Raw genomic sequence first — 15,449 nt, 5'->3', positions numbered from 1 at the left:
TCAGTAGAAAATGGCTAATGGAGAAGTCAATTGGTACATTAAAATGAACACCCGCGTTCGATTCAAACAGAACCTCGCCGAGGCGCCACCGCATCGCCAAGCCACCGGAACCGCGGCGGCGCAGAGCCACCGCATCTGGAAGGCCTGCAGCCCGGGGCAAAGGCCGAGCGTTTCGTCGCCGGGAGGGAGCCCCCAAGCTCCACCGCCCGGAGCACAAAAGCCTCCAGGGTGCATAAGGCCGGTGGCCGGCGCCGCCCCGGCTCCGAGTCAGACACGCCGTCGTCAGATCCGCCCGAGGAGGAGGACAACGCGTCGCCGTCCAAGAGGTTATCGCGCGCCCAGAACCTGCCCCGGTTCCTCCCCACCCCTCGAGAAGGTACCGACCGCAGGGGGGGCGCCAACAGCTCCGGCGGCGCGGCCGGCGACGGAGAGGAGTTTGGGCAGCGCGCCGGCGCCGCGTCCTCGAGGTCGCCCTGGTCGCCTTCGTCGTCGCCAGAGCCCATCTTACCTGTTTTTTTTGCCGAAAGGGAGAACATTCAGTCGATCGAAGTATAATCACGATGATATAGGATCGCATTGGTTAGACCCATTCCATCAAGATGTGTGGCCTTTGCAGAGCGGCTGTGGCAGATTTTGCATCTCCTGCGTGGGGAAACTGTCTCGCTGTTGCTTGCGGCTGCGGCCGTCCGTGTTTCTTGTGCACGGCAGCATGCGGGCATCGAGGTTTGGGGCACGGAGGCACAAATCGTGGGCGGCTGGTGTGCGGGCGTGGAGGCGCAGGGCGCGACGCCGTGGCGTGGGCGTGGGGTGCACAGGGCGGCGACCCGCTCGTGGGTGGAGATCGCGGATGGTGAAGGAGCACAACCTCGCACAAAGAAGGCTTGCTGCGAGGAAAGCGAGATTAGCGGAGTAAGTTGCGTTGGAGATCCAGAATGTAATCATCTGAAGCGATGCCGCCACGTTTGACGGAGAAGTGGTGGGGAGAATGGAAAGATCGTGTCCGTATGATGTGATTGGATATTTGGATGTACGGTGTAGATGTAATTTTCCTACGGCACTTCATGCCTTTATAAGTAGTAGAGATTTACAAATATAAGATGACTTCATAGTGAACTAGATATACACTGTAGTGAGTGAATCTACACATTAAAAATAGACTACATACATAATAAAAATAGATAAATCTACTAAAGATGAAAATATCTTATATCTTCTATCTTATATTAGTGAACTGGGGAGTAGTTTGGAACTGATTAAGTACTATGCCACTGGATGTAAATTGACTGAGATAAGACCGACGTTATTTAGGAAAAAGAGGCACAAAATACTTAGGGCATGATTCGTTGCTCGTAGTGATTTTTCCGTTTCTTTTCGTCGCATTTAATTTAGCCCAATAGCAACCGTATGAGTGAAAATTTGACTTGGGGCAACTTTGATAGTAGGTTTGGAAGCTAACAATTTCACTTGGGTTGGTCGGAGAAACGAGACGCACTACGATTGGTATCCTGCATGTTGAGGAAGGTTGTGATTAACTAAACTAGTTCAATCATAATCATCTTCAATCTTTGTAACCATTTATTGATTCGAGATAAGGTCTACGTCGAAAAAGACGCGCCTAGATGTGTGATTCCATTCCCGTCATCTGTTCATCGTCTCGTCGAGTGTTTCAAACTTGGTTTTGTGTTCCTTTTTGAGCCCTTTGTAAACAAGTTTTGTCAAATTTTCGCACACGGTCAACCATTTCAAAATTTCTTTGGGGAGTAGCTTGACCTCACCATTTCGTAGTACTTTCGTATTCAAAGTTTTTGGGTTTGACATTCGTAAACGAGTATATCTACAATTAAGTAGAGTTAGATGTGCTCGTATACGACAGTGAGATTAAGCTACTCCTCGAAGGAATTTTAAAACGCGCTACTGGTTATGAAAATTTTGACTATATTTGGCAAAAAAAAAGCTTCAAAGGGAATATGAAATTGCCATTCGATTGCTCCACGAAACCAAAAACCGTTCAAGGAAATTGATTCGTAACGTCAATACACATCTTTTTCGTGTTCATTATATTTTAAACCGACCCACCGTTTTGTAGATCGGGGAGAATGAAATAATGCAAATTAGTGGCAAACTTACTCCAGCCACGAAGGGGCCACATCTGAGCTCGCCAGAGCCTGATCACAGAAAAACTGCCGAATAAGCGTTTTACTTGGATTAACTTTTCTTTGCAAGCTCGTGGATGATGTAACTTTATTGGGATGATGGGCAGCGGGTACCAGACGCACTCTTTTCCTTCCAGAGTGGAGGTTTTTAATGAGGCGGTCTGCTATCCTTTTAATAGAAAATATTTCAAAAAAAAAACTTTTCTCTGCATTTGGACTGCTTTGAGAACCATGCTATACTGAAAATCTTTTCGTTGTGCCCTACCAAACAGCCCGTTTTCATCGCATACAAAGAAAACCAATTGTGAGCAACAATCAGGCCCTTCGACATGTGCATTTGTTCACTTTTTTGGGGTGAAATTCTTTTGTACTTATTGGCTCTTGGTTACAACGACAAGTCGACAACACAAGTGGCACACGAGCCTATCTCCGTGCGACCTGCGCGGCGTAGAGCGACCTGAGTTGGCGCCCTATGAGCTTGCTGTCGTTGAGGACAACCTGCAGCTCGACATCGTCCGCCCACCACTGCTCCAGCCCGTGCGCGGCGAGGAATTTGGTCGGCCCTTTGGACACCATCACCATCGTCGCCACCCCGGCCTTGCCAGCGCCATTGCCGGCCCCGCCGCGGTTGTCGACCGCCACGGCCGCCGTACCGCCTGCCGCATCGCTGGTGTAGTGGCAGCAGATGTAGTCGTTCGTGTTGATGTACAGGTAAGGGATCCATCTTGCCATCCCGGCTTGTGCTAGCGACGCCATCGCCTCGCTCTCGCTGTTGCCGCCGCTCGTGTCGGGTGCCGGCTGGGAGCCCACGAAGGGGATCCATGCACGCGCACGGCCCCACAGCTCGCCGGCCGTCTCGCCTAAGACCCTGAGGCTCATGGCCAGCGAAACGGACGGCGGGTTGAAGACGTGGCACTCAACGTTGACGCCCTCCTTGGCCAGCGCCTTGCCCACCTGCAGCGCGAACCCGGCGCCCAGCGAGTGCCCGCCCACGCACACGTTGCTGGCGCCGAACCTGCGCGCGACGTCCCGCAGCGCCGCCAGCGTGCCGGGGAAGCGGACGGATCCCTTGAGGCTGTCCCAGGCCAGACACCGGAGGTCGTCCACGACGTCGCGGCGGAACGTGGGCGCCCTGAGCAGCGTGCCGCGCAGCGCCACGACGGCGGCCGGCGCGCGGGTGGGGCGGAACGGGATGTAGTCCGACAGCGCTGCCTGGTGGTCCCACTCGAGGACGGCGCCGTAGATGGAGCCGTCCCGCTCGTCGACGAGCGGCTGGAGGAGCCTGTACTTGAACGGCCGCCACCACTGCGGCGCGAGGCCGGTGCGCTCGTCGCGCTTCTCCTGCCGGTCCAGCTCCAGCAGGTACGCCCCCTGGATGAAGCACGCGATCACCATCCGCCGGTAGCTGGGATTCTTCCTACATCCATCATCACACACAACAAACGTCTAGTAACTCCCGGCGGCGAAGCTGGCTGGCTGGGTACGATGCAGCCATGCAAGTGCGGGTGAGTGTAATTGACTAGCTAGTGAGTATACTGACCAGCTTGAGTTCAGGAGATCTCTCCAGTTGGTGCAGGGCAGGTTGCGGGGGCCGTACACATGGAACTCGAGCGGATTCGCTGCCGCCGTCGCCGCTTCTCCGGCTTTCTGGTCTGGCATCGCCTTGGCCATTGTCCCCTCGAGAAAATCAAGAGCACGCAGGAGGCTTGGGCTTGCGGATGATAAATATGTAAGGTCGGCAAGAATAGTTTGTTTCAAGTTGAAAAGAATCTCTATCCTATCATCATCCAACATCAGGGGAATATGGAACCTGCTTCTTTCTCCTCCCGGTTGCGCTTTCTCGTGCTAAATTAGAGCTAGCTAGTGGATCACAGTTGGAGTTGGGCGCACAGGATTCCCTAACAATTTGCGATCGTTAGGCGCTCCCACCGCATGGTGCGCCCTAACGAGCGATTCCGCTAATTATGGTACTCCGTATCGTAATTACAGGCTTAACGTGTTGAACGCAGAAATAGACCCAAGGCACAAAAGTCAATCGGTAGCCCACAAGCCGTCGGACATCTGCCAAAACGACTCACCAAAACAGGTTGTGACGCGACTCGGGAACAAAGCAAGAAACAGACTTCCCGATCGGACTCGAGTTCCGGGACGAGGCGGAGCAATCCCGTGTTTAAAAGGCAGGACTAGCCCGGTGTTTCGTCCTCACCAGAACACGATCAGATCGCAGATCGACCTGCCAAGCACCCAGAGTAGCACCACAGTTCGTTCTTCAATCGCGATGGCGAGCACGTTGTCTTCGAAGAAGGCGGCGAACCGGCTGGTGGTGGAGGAGGCAACCACAGACGACAACTCCATCTGCAACCTCCACCCGGCCACCATGGAGGAGCTCTCCATCTTCAAGGGTGACATCGTGCTGCTCAAGGGCAAGCGTCGCCGCACCACCGTCTGCATCGTCGTCCCCGACGAGACCTGCGAGGAGCACAAGCTCAAGCTCAACAAGGTGGCCCGTTCTAACCTCAGGGTGCGCATCGCCGACGTCGTCTCCGTGCACCTCTGCCCCGACGCCAAGTACGGCAGGCGCGTGAGCGTCCTCCCCGTCGACGACACCATCGAGGGCATCACAGGCAACCTGTTCGAGGCCTACCTCAAGCCATACTTTGTCGACGCCTACCGCCCGGTGCACAAGGGTGACCTCTTCCTCACACGTGGTGGTATGCGGAGCGTCGAATTCAAGGTGATCGAGATCGACCCTCCGGTCGACTACTGCATTGTGGCGGGGGACACGGAGATCTTCTGCGACGGCGAGCCGGTGAAGAGGGAGGACGAGGAGAGGCTGGACGACGTCGGCTATGACGACGTGGGCGGCATGGGCAAACAGATGAATCAGATCAGGGAGCTGGTTGAGCTGCCGCTTAGGCATCCGCAGGTCTTCAAGTGTCTCGGCGTCAAGCCTCCCAAGGGCATCCTTATGTACGGCCATCCCGGCTCCGGCAAGACGTTGATCGCTCGTGCGGTGGCAAACGAGACAGGGGCCTTCTTCTTCTGCATCAATGGCCCTGAGATCATGTCCAAGATGGCCGGAGAGAGCGAGAGCAACTTGAGGAAGGCGTTTGAGGAGGCCGAGAAGAACGCGCCGTCCATCATCTTCATTGATGAGATTGACTCCATTGCTCCTAAGAGGGACAAGACACACGGTGAGGTCGAGAGGCGTATTGTGTCTCAGCTGCTGACGCTCATGGACGGGATGAAGGCACGAGCGCACGTCATCGTAATGGGCGCCACAAATCGTCCCAACAGCATCGATCCTGCTCTCAGGCGCTTCGGGAGGTTCGACCGTGAGATCGACATTGGCGTGCCGGACGAGGTTGGGCGCCTTGAGGTTTTGCGCATACACACCAAAAATATGAAGCTCTCGGAGGACGTCAACCTGGAAGTGGTGGCCAAGGACACGCACGGCTACGTTGGCGCCGACTTGGCCGCGCTCTGCACGGAGGCGGCGCTGCAGTGCATCAGGGAGAAGATGGACGTGATCGACCTCGAGGACGACACCATCGACGCCGAGATCTTGAACTCCATGGCCGTCACCAACGACCACCTCAAGACTGCTCTAGTCGGCACTAATCCTTCGGCGCTTCGTGAGACCGTCGTGGAGGTTCCCAACATCAGCTGGAGCGACGTTGGTGGCCTTGATGGCGTCAAGCGAGAGCTGCAGGAGACCGTCCAGTACCCCGTGGAGCACCCCGAGAAGTTTGAGAAGTTTGGCATGTCACCTTCCAAGGGCGTCCTCTTCTACGGGCCGCCAGGCTGCGGCAAGACGCTGCTGGCCAAGGCGATCGCGAACGAGTGCCAGGCCAATTTCATCAGTATCAAGGGTCCCGAGCTGCTCACAATGTGGTTCGGCGAGAGTGAGGCCAACGTGCGGAAGATATTCGACAAGGCGAGGCAGTCGGCACCCTGCGTGCTCTTCTTCGACGAGCTCGACTCGATCGCGATGCAGCGGGGCGGCAGCGTGGGAGACGCCGGCGGCGCGGCGGACAGGGTCCTTAACCAGCTGCTGACAGAGATGGACGGCATGAACGCCAAGAAGACGGTGTTCATCATTGGTGCCACCAACAGGCCGGACATCATCGACTCGGCGCTGCTCCGTCCCGGTCGCCTCGACCAGCTCATCTACATTCCGTTGCCGGACGAGGCCTCGCGGCACCAGATCTTCAAGGCCTGCCTCAGGAAGTCTCCCGTGGCCAAGGACATCGACCTCGGCGCGCTCGCGAGGTTCACGACGGGCTTCAGCGGCGCCGACATAACCGAGATTTGCCAGAGGGCATGCAAGTACGCCATCAGAGAAGACATTGAGAAGGACATCGAGAGGCAGAGGCTTGGAAAAGAAGCCATGGAGGTGGATGGCGGGCAGGAAGATGAAATGGCTGAGATCAAGGCGGCTCACTTCGAGGAGTCGATGAAGTACGCGAGGAGGAGCGTGAGCAACGGCGACATCAGGAAGTACCAGTCGTTCGCTCAGACGCTGCAGCAGTCCAGGGGCTTTGGCACCGAGTTCCGCTTCCCTGCGCAGCCACAAGCTTCTGTCAACGCCTTCGACACCGCCGTGGCAGCTGATGAGGATGATCTGTACAACTGATCCAGTAACCACAGTTAGCAATTAGCTAGGCTTATAGCCTTAGACATATCTCCATGTATCTCTTTCCACTAAATAGTTTGCATTGCATACAATCCGAATGTTCCTGTTAATTCCTTACAAGATGCAGTATGTTTATGTTTTCCAGTTTCACTTAAGGACAGATTAACACAAAGTTCATATTCGTTTGACTCCATGTATCTCTTTTCTATTCTAAATAGTTTGCAATGCATACAATCCAAGAATTAAGAATGTTCCTGTTAATTCCCTACAGATGCAGTATGTTTAATGTTTTACAATTTCACGTGCGTGTCCTCCGTTTACAAAGCACAGAGATGGAGATTAACAGTAAGTTCCTACTCGGTTGACAGAAGTGTATGCTAGTTGACATTTATCCATACATATGCACATTATGATGAGCCCCTTCTCCCGCTTGGCGGGCTTGGTATGATATGTTCGTGATTCCCATTATCAAGAATAGGGTGACTTCTAAATGTACAGATAGAACTAGAAAGTCACGCCCGCTCTTGAAAAGGGGTCTCGGAAGGAAGAGAGCATTATGAATTGCCGATTTTTGGAGTTAGGTTTGAGTTAGGAGTTCTAGTTTTTTCCCGGAAGTGGCACACAAGATGAAGCATGGCCTTGGCATATGAGATTTGGCCATTTGCACTTGATAAAAGAAGATGAAAAAGCTAACATGGAAACTGGTGAGTATGTGAAACAGATCTTTCACGACCTTGCTCCGAATGGGCGACTGGCGATATGCCGTTCTAGAACCTTCCAGGCCTCTTCCCCCCTCGTCATCCCTCTCACCTAGGCCTACTCTCTTCGCCGCCTCCGTCCCCATGGCTCCTCTCTCCACTGCCTCCATCCCCATGGTTCCTTCCTCCTCCCCGTCCTCCCACAAGATTCCGGCTAACTTCACCGCCTCCATCCCCATGGTTCCTCTCTCCACTTCCTCCATCCCCATGGTTCCTTCCTCCTCCCCGTCCTTCCTCAAGATTCTGACCAAAATCTCTCAATCCCTTTTGCCTCATCTGGTGGTCCAGTGGATTTCTTTGAAAGGAAAGCTTATTTGGCCTTCTGATTGGGGAGATCTAGAGAGAACCGCCCTGAATCAGAGCTCCCTCTGGAGAGACCGGAGAAGCAATTTCCACAAGAATACTCAGATTCTTGTGATTGAAGACTCTGCCACTCTAATTAATCAGGCTAGGGCGCCAGCCTTCAAGGCGCCAGGGGATCAATGAAAGCCTTGGGATGGAATTGCCAAGGCATGGGCAAGGGTCTTGGCAATCCTAAGATGCTCCACCTTGCTAGAATGATCTCTGCAACGAAAGCTCAGGTAACCTTTATTTCCGAAACCAAGAACTGCAAATTCAATCGTTTAGATATTTGCTCTCGCTTTAATATGCATGATGCTGTCGTAGTGCCCTCGCTTAGAAAATCTGGGGGTCTCTGGATGATGTGGACTGACGAATTAGAAATCTCTGTACAAAGTGCTACGTTCCATCTAGTTTTAGCAGTAACTAAGGATAGGTCTAATGATCAATCGTTTGGTCTGGTCTGTATTTATGGGGATCCTTATCATAGGCAGACAGCTGCCATCTGGGATCAGATTGCAAATTTTGTGTATGATAATAGCAATCTGCCCATGCTTTGCATCGGAGACATGAACGATCTTATGTATGACTCTGATAAAAGCTCTCCAAATATTAATCGTGCTCGTCTGTATAATTTTCGTCAACATGTAAGAAATTGTGGTTTGTTTGATTTAGGCTTTAGCGGCCCTGCTTATACTTGGACCAATAGAAGATTCTCCTCTACGCCTTTATTTCAACGTCTTGATAGATGCTTGGTTAACCATGATTGGTGTGTTGCTTACCCAGTCTCAAATGTCTACAACATGCCTCTTTTGCATTGCTTTAGTGATCATGCACCTATCCTGTTATCTACTGATGGTAATACGGTTAAGCCTAGAAATTCCTTCAAATTTGAAAATTGGTGGCTTAAAGAGGATGACTTCCATGAATATGCTAAAAACAGTTGGCGGAAAACAAATGAAAAATCCTTTTGTAACAGAACTAATCATCTGGCCACAAGTTTAAAAGTTTGGTGCAGGAAAAAGAAGCCGTTACAGGAAGAGCTCAAGGAGCTGGAAGGAAAAATAGCTGCAATTCAGTCCAAGCCCCTTCATTTACAGGACCACTCTCAAGAAACAGAGCTAATCACAAGGTATGAACAACACATTACTAAACTCAATGATTACCATGTTCAGAGAGCCAAGAAAAATTGGATTAAGGATGGAGACAGGAACACTTCCTTTTTTCATAGAGCAATCGCTAAAAGAAGAAGGAGAAATACAATTTTTTCGGTTAAAGATGAAAATGATCAAATCCAATTTTTGCCTCATAGAATTGCTACCACTTTTGTGACTTATTTCAGATCTATTTTCACTTCTTCTATAAGTAACCACACCTATCAAAATACTGACAACCTTCCTACCAATTCTGATGATCCAACTTACACCATTCCGAGCAAAGAAGAAATTTGGTCCATCCTCAATGATATGAAGAGGAATGCTTCTCCAGGACCAGATGGTTTTAACGTTGAATTCTATCTGGCGACTTGGGAATGGATTGGTGATGATGTTCTTTGTTTGGTAAGGAATTTTTTCACCGATGCTATCCTGCCGGATCATGTTAACAACACTCACTTAGCTCTCATTCCTAAAAAGCTTGTCCCTCTTGTGCCTGCCGACTACAGACCCATAAGCCTTTGCAATGTCATATACAAAATCATTGCCAAATGTTTGGCTAATAGACTAAAACCCCACCTGCCTGATTACATTCATCCCTCTCAACAAGCTTTCATACAGGGCAGAAGAATTAGTGACAACATAATCATAGCGCAGGAGATCACTCACTCTTTTCAGCTCTCTAGTTGGAAAAATCAATCTTTCATGCTTAAAATTGATCTGGCTAAAGCGTTTGATAGGCTAGAATGGAACTTCATTCTTGCAGCTCTAGCTCGTAAAGGGTTGCATGGTCACTTTATCAAGCTCGTCCATTCTTGTATTTCTTCTCCGAGATTTTCTGTGATTATTAATGGCCAAGCTCATGCCAGTTTCTATAGTTTCAGGGGAATTAGACAAGGATGCCCTCTGTCTCCATATCTTTTTGTCATGGCCATAAATGAGCTATCTCTATCTCTACAGGAGGCTCTTGCAAGCTCTCAACTTACGGGTATTACTCTTGGTCCTAATTGCCCTCCGGTGCACTCCCTCCTCTTCGCTGATGACCTGCTTATTTGTGGCAAGGCTACTCTTCAGGAAGCGCAGCAAATGAAGCAAATCCTCATGTCTTTCTGTAATGTCTCGGGGCAGTTCCCAAACTGGTCTAAATCAGGCATCATCTTCAGCAAATATGTTGATGCTACCACTAAGCAGCAAATCAAAGCTTTCTTCCCTGTTCCACATATTGATGACTCTTTTACACACCTGGGACACCCACTCATTCTACCGCCAAAAAATCGCTCTGAGGCCTATAACTTTGTTTTAGACAAATTTAGGACTAAGCTTTCTACTTATAAGGCAAATTCCCTCTCTCATGCGGCTAGACTGGAATTGATTAACTCTGTTTTCTCCTCCATCCCGGTCTATTACATGTCCAACATAATCTTCTCTAACAAATTCCTTGCAAAGATCACTGCTATTATACGCAACTTCTGGTGGACGGGAGTCAATTCTGAACCTGTTTCAAAACCTCTGTGTCTCACGGCTTGGAAGAACATTTGTGCACCCAAATCGGAAGGGGGCCTTGGCATAAGAAATATTAAAGCTGTAAACCATGGACTCATTTTATCAGTGGCTTGGCGCATTGCTGACAACCCCGAAAGTCACCTTCACAAGATCTTAAAATCTAAATATTTTTATGACTCGTCCATTTGGAGGCCAAAAACAAATATCCCAAAATCTGCTTTCTGGACTTCTCTTCTCAAGGTCATTACTTTGCTACAGCAAAACTCTTTCTATCAAATTTCTAGCGGCAACATTTCCCTCTGGAGTACGCCTTGGTTTTCAAATTGGCAAGACATTTATAATGATCTAATCATCCAGGAGCCGGGTTATCAGTACCCTGCCTTGGTAAAAGACTTGTGGCTTCCTGACACCAAGGTTTGGAATACCCCTTTAATTGACACTCTCTTTCAGCATCACACTGCTGCTTCAATTAAATCAACTATGGTGATCCCTTTCGATGACGATGACATTCTCTGTTGGAATTTAACCCCGAATGGTAAATGCTCGACCAAATCTGCCTACAAAACTTGTCTCGAGGCTTTGCAAAATGCAGGTTTGCCAACGCCCGACACAGTTGATACAGTTACGAAACAAATCCTTCACAAGGTCTGGAACTGCAAGAAGATGATCCCTAGAGTGAAAACGTTTGCTTGGCGAATTCTGCGGCGTGCGATTCCTACAGGAGAAAGAGCTTCAAGGTATTCCAAACATATAGACCGTATCTGCTGCAGATGTGGCCTCCCGGAGGATGATTTCCATTTGTTCTTTACTTGTACTTTTGCTAGAGCAGCCTGGTTTCATAATCCATGGTTTATTAGAACTGACATCTTTGTGCAGAACGCCACCTCTTTGGCACAGGTCATCTCCAACATCTTGTCCTTGCAGCACCCCTACTCGGACCTCCAACATATATTCACTTTCCTCTGGTGCATGTGGAAATCAAGAAATGAATTCTTATTTCGCAGGAAAGACAGCTCTCCGCATCAGGTGGGAGGCAGAATGCAGGCACTCCTAAACGATCTAGAGATGATGGATCTTCGATCGAGCTCTACCTTAAATATGTTGACTACTGCCACCAACAGAGACCCAAAGCAAGGATTAACAGTTCCAACTGATTTTGTTTTCCAAGGACCCAAATTCTACTCTGATGCTTCTTGGAAGAAGAGAAGTGATGGATCTGCTGCAACGGCAGGATTAGGTATTTATTTTCATATGCAGGACAATCAACTCCACACTGATGTCTTCCTGCTAGCAAAGCACAGACAGGTTTCGTCCGCGTTGCAGGCTGAAGCTCAGGCGCTATGTTTGGCAGCTCAACTAGCCTCGTCGATGAATATTCAGATGCCAGTTTTTTTCACAGATTGCAGCAACTTGGCTCGGGCTGCTGCTGCTCCTGGTGCAAAAGACCCGGCAGTTCTTTGGGAAATTAGAAGGCAGGTTATTCAATTTCAGAAATCGGCAAAACCTCTGGGATCTTCAGTCTACCACATCAAAAGAGAAATCAATGGGGTAGCTCATGGTTGTGCAAATCAGGCAAGACGATCAGTACGATCTGAGCCTATCAGTTCTTGTAGGAACTCAGCTCATAGCAATATTACCTGTCCTGTGTTAGCTGCTGTCCAATCCATGCAGTTACTAGGATCTGTAATCATAGATGTACAATGCTTCTGAGTTGAATGAAATTTCAGTAGGGTGCGCTGCACCCTTCTCCGTTCAAAAAAAAAAAAAAAAGCTAACATGGAATTATGGAAACCGTAGAGGGTCTCCCCGCTGCCGCCTCCTCCTCCTCCCCTCCCCACCTTCCTCGTCGCTGCCAGAGGGCGCGGCCGGGCAAAGCCCGGTTGGCGCCAGCGATGGCGAGGCTCTCTCATCCTCTTGCTCGGGTCGGTGGACGCGGGGAAGCACATTTGGGCTAGGGCATGGCGTGCTCGTCGGACGCCACGGAGTGACGGCGCTCGGGTCTGACCTGTAGCGGTGGCGGACGGCGAGGTGGTGGTGTCGTGCCTAGTTAGTCGACGATGTCGGCTGGGATGGGCAGCGAAGGCTTTGGGCGACGCGGGTTTCGGTCGGCCGCTAGTGGAGGCGGCGTTGTGGTGGTGACGGCTCGAGCTTTCATCTGCGGAGGGAGGTAGGGAAGGTCCTGGCGGAGGGCTAGGCAACTTGGAGGCTGGTGGCATGCATCGCAGCCCCTATGTCACGCTTTATCTCTCGCTCGAACGAAGGTGGAAGAAGGAGAAGAATGCACTGGTTTTCCGGAGGCAAACTCCACGGCGCACATACACCGCTCCTTCTTATATTTCAGCTGGCTCACACCAATACTCACTAAGGCTGGACCACTTTCCCCCTTCTCGTCTCTCCTACCGCTTTTCCCTTGAGAGTCTCAGACGAGGGTTCGGGCCGAACCAGAGCCTCCTCCGGCGGCACGGCCGGCCAGAGTTGGTGATGGGGAGGTGCCGGTGTACATAGTAGCTTTAGTCTAGGGTTGGTTTTGGACACTATGGCCTTGTTTGGCGCTATGCCATGCTTTCAGGTGCTCTGGCTGCGAGCGAGCTGCAGCTTGGAGATGCTCCGCCTTCCTCTGCTCCAGGCGCTCTCATGGTGGGAGACGGAGTTAGAGACGGAGGTGGTGCGAAGATCCTATTCAATAAAGCTTGTGTGCGGGGGTTTGATTCGTGCGGATCTTGGGGATCTTGCTCCCCCTCCTTGTGGTCGTGGTGGTGAAACCGGAGGATGAGGAGGACCCTGTGCTTCATCGATTCAGAGCTCGGTGGGGTATATGTGTGCGGGCGCTGCTCCGCATGTCGGAAGGTGCGACTTTTGGAGTTCTCAAGCGGCGACTGCAGTGCGTCGTCGCTATCCAAGGCAGATGGAGCCACTTCGAGCTCGGGTCGCGCGACCCGAGCATCTTCTTCCTTCAGGCCGATGCGCCGATGCGAAGGATCTTCCCCGACCTTGGTAAGGGATCCATGGTCGCTGTCACCCCAAGTGGCATGTTCCCCGACGGCGGCGTAGACCCCCGTGCCTTGAGGTCTTGCAGATGCGGTGGAGAAGACCAGGGACCTGATTGCGTTTTCATTTTTCTTTCTTGGGTCTTTTCTGTAAAAAACTAGCCTTATCTTATATTCCCATATCTTTTAGGGGCTTAGATGTAACTTTGTGCCCACAGCTTGTTTAATGGAGCTTCCCGGGCCTTCGGGCTCCTACCCGTTCAAAAAAAACACCAATACTCACCACTTTCACGAGCATTATTACATAGGTTTTTTATACCCAAGCTAACACACAAAGCACGCACACATCTACTCTTGATGCTCGATCCGCATGATGCGGCCAGCGTGCACACGACAAGCACACACGCGCATGACACGGCTGCCTCCAACAGTTCCAAACGACCCCTATGTACTGCACACTAAGTGCAAACCAACACGAACATAGACTCACACACACGAGACACGCGTGGTTTATTTCTAACAGGGGCGACTCTGAGCCATCATGCACCAAACCAGAGCGCGTCTACGGCGGAGTGTCCACCGATGGCTTGAGGTCGACAGAGTGGCGTCTACCTCATAGAAGCAGCAACATGAGGTAGGAGGCGGTGTACAAGGTTGGCGGCCCTAGGATTATGTTGCAGCGAGGGTTGGACGAGGGTGGTGTGGGGGACGACATCGGATCCAGACTAACTAGGGTGATTGGCCGGATATGGGGAGGTGACTCGTGCGTGAGGAGTCGTTCCCGATTGTTCATCAGTGGATGAAACCGATTGGGAAGAAGGAGATTGATACGTCTCAACCGTATCTATAATTTTTTATGTTCCATGCTACTTTTATGATGATACTCACATGTTTTATACACACTTTATGTCATATTTATGCATTTTCCGGCACTAACCTATTGACAAGATGCCGAAGAGCCAGTTGTTGTTTTCTGCTGTTTTTGGTTTCAGAAATCCTACAAAGGAAATATTCTCGGAATTAGACGAAATCAACGCCCAGGGTCACGAAGTGGGGCGACGAGGCGCCGCCACGCCAGGGCCGCGCGGCCAGGCTAGGGCCCGCGCCGCCCTGTTGTGTGGGCCCCTCGTGTCGCCCCTAAACCTACCCTTCCGCCTACTTAAAGCCTTCATCGCGAATACCCCAGTACCGAGAGCCGCGATACGGAAAACCTTCCAGAGACGCCGCTGCCGCCAATCCCATCTCGGGGGATTCAGGAGATCGCCTCCGGCACCCTGCCGGAGAGGGGAATCATCTCCCGGAGGACTCTTCATCGCCATGATCGCCTCCGGAGTGATGTGTGAGTAGTTCACCCCTGGACTAGATGGTCGTCTTCTCCTCATGTGCTATCATTATCATGATCAAGATCATCTATATGTAATGCTACATGTTGTATTTCTTGGGATCCGATGAATATGGAATACTATGTTATGTTGATTATCAATCTATCATCTATGTGTTGTTTATGATCTTGCATGCTCTCCGTTACTAGTAGAGGCTCTGGCCAAGTTGATACTTGTAACTTCAAGAGGGAGTATTTATGCTCGATAGTGGGTTCATGCCTCCATTTAATCTGGAACAGTGACATAAAGTGTACTATTTAGTTTGGCCGGGGGAAGAGCTAGTGGGAAGGAGAGACATTTTTTGTGCAAAAAAAGTTAATTAGTTGTGACATTATACGCACAAATACTCATACATCGAGGTTAATGTATTATTCACTTCTTCTATGTGAGAGACTAGCCATTGATTGCAGTTGAGGAAGAAACTTGTACACCTCCTAAATAAAATGAAGAAAAATACAACATTCCTCTCACATTGTACAAGAATATCTATAGCATGTCGGTGACTAAATTTAAGTTAGTAGTATATAAATAGTTGTA

The 15,449-nt window shown here is 50.6% G+C and overlaps 2 protein-coding genes across 2 annotated transcripts; one reads left to right on the top strand and one right to left on the bottom strand.

The window, feature by feature from the left end:
• Positions 1-2,565: 2,565 nt before the first annotated feature.
• LOC124667994 (GDSL esterase/lipase At4g10955-like) lies at positions 2,566-3,838 on the bottom strand. The gene is made up of 2 exons (XM_047205206.1): positions 3,694-3,838; positions 2,566-3,570 (listed from the first exon to the last, which is right to left on the bottom strand). The coding sequence occupies exons 1-2, from the start codon at positions 3,822-3,824 to the stop codon at positions 2,577-2,579; spliced, it is 1,125 nt and encodes a 374-aa protein (XP_047061162.1). The 5' UTR covers positions 3,825-3,838; the 3' UTR covers positions 2,566-2,576.
• A 593-nt stretch (positions 3,839-4,431) lies between these two features.
• On the top strand, positions 4,432-6,789 carry LOC124667170 (cell division control protein 48 homolog D-like). Its single transcript, XM_047204488.1, has one exon. It carries the CDS (start codon positions 4,432-4,434, stop codon positions 6,787-6,789), a length of 2,358 nt encoding a protein of 785 aa, XP_047060444.1.
• Positions 6,790-15,449: the final 8,660 nt, after the last annotated feature.

The sequence above is a fragment of the Lolium rigidum genome, chromosome 6 (assembly GCF_022539505.1).
Source record: "Lolium rigidum isolate FL_2022 chromosome 6, APGP_CSIRO_Lrig_0.1, whole genome shotgun sequence".
In the NCBI taxonomy this organism is placed as follows: domain Eukaryota; kingdom Viridiplantae; phylum Streptophyta; class Magnoliopsida; order Poales; family Poaceae; genus Lolium; species Lolium rigidum.
This window is presented reverse-complemented; position numbering and strand designations above follow the sequence as displayed.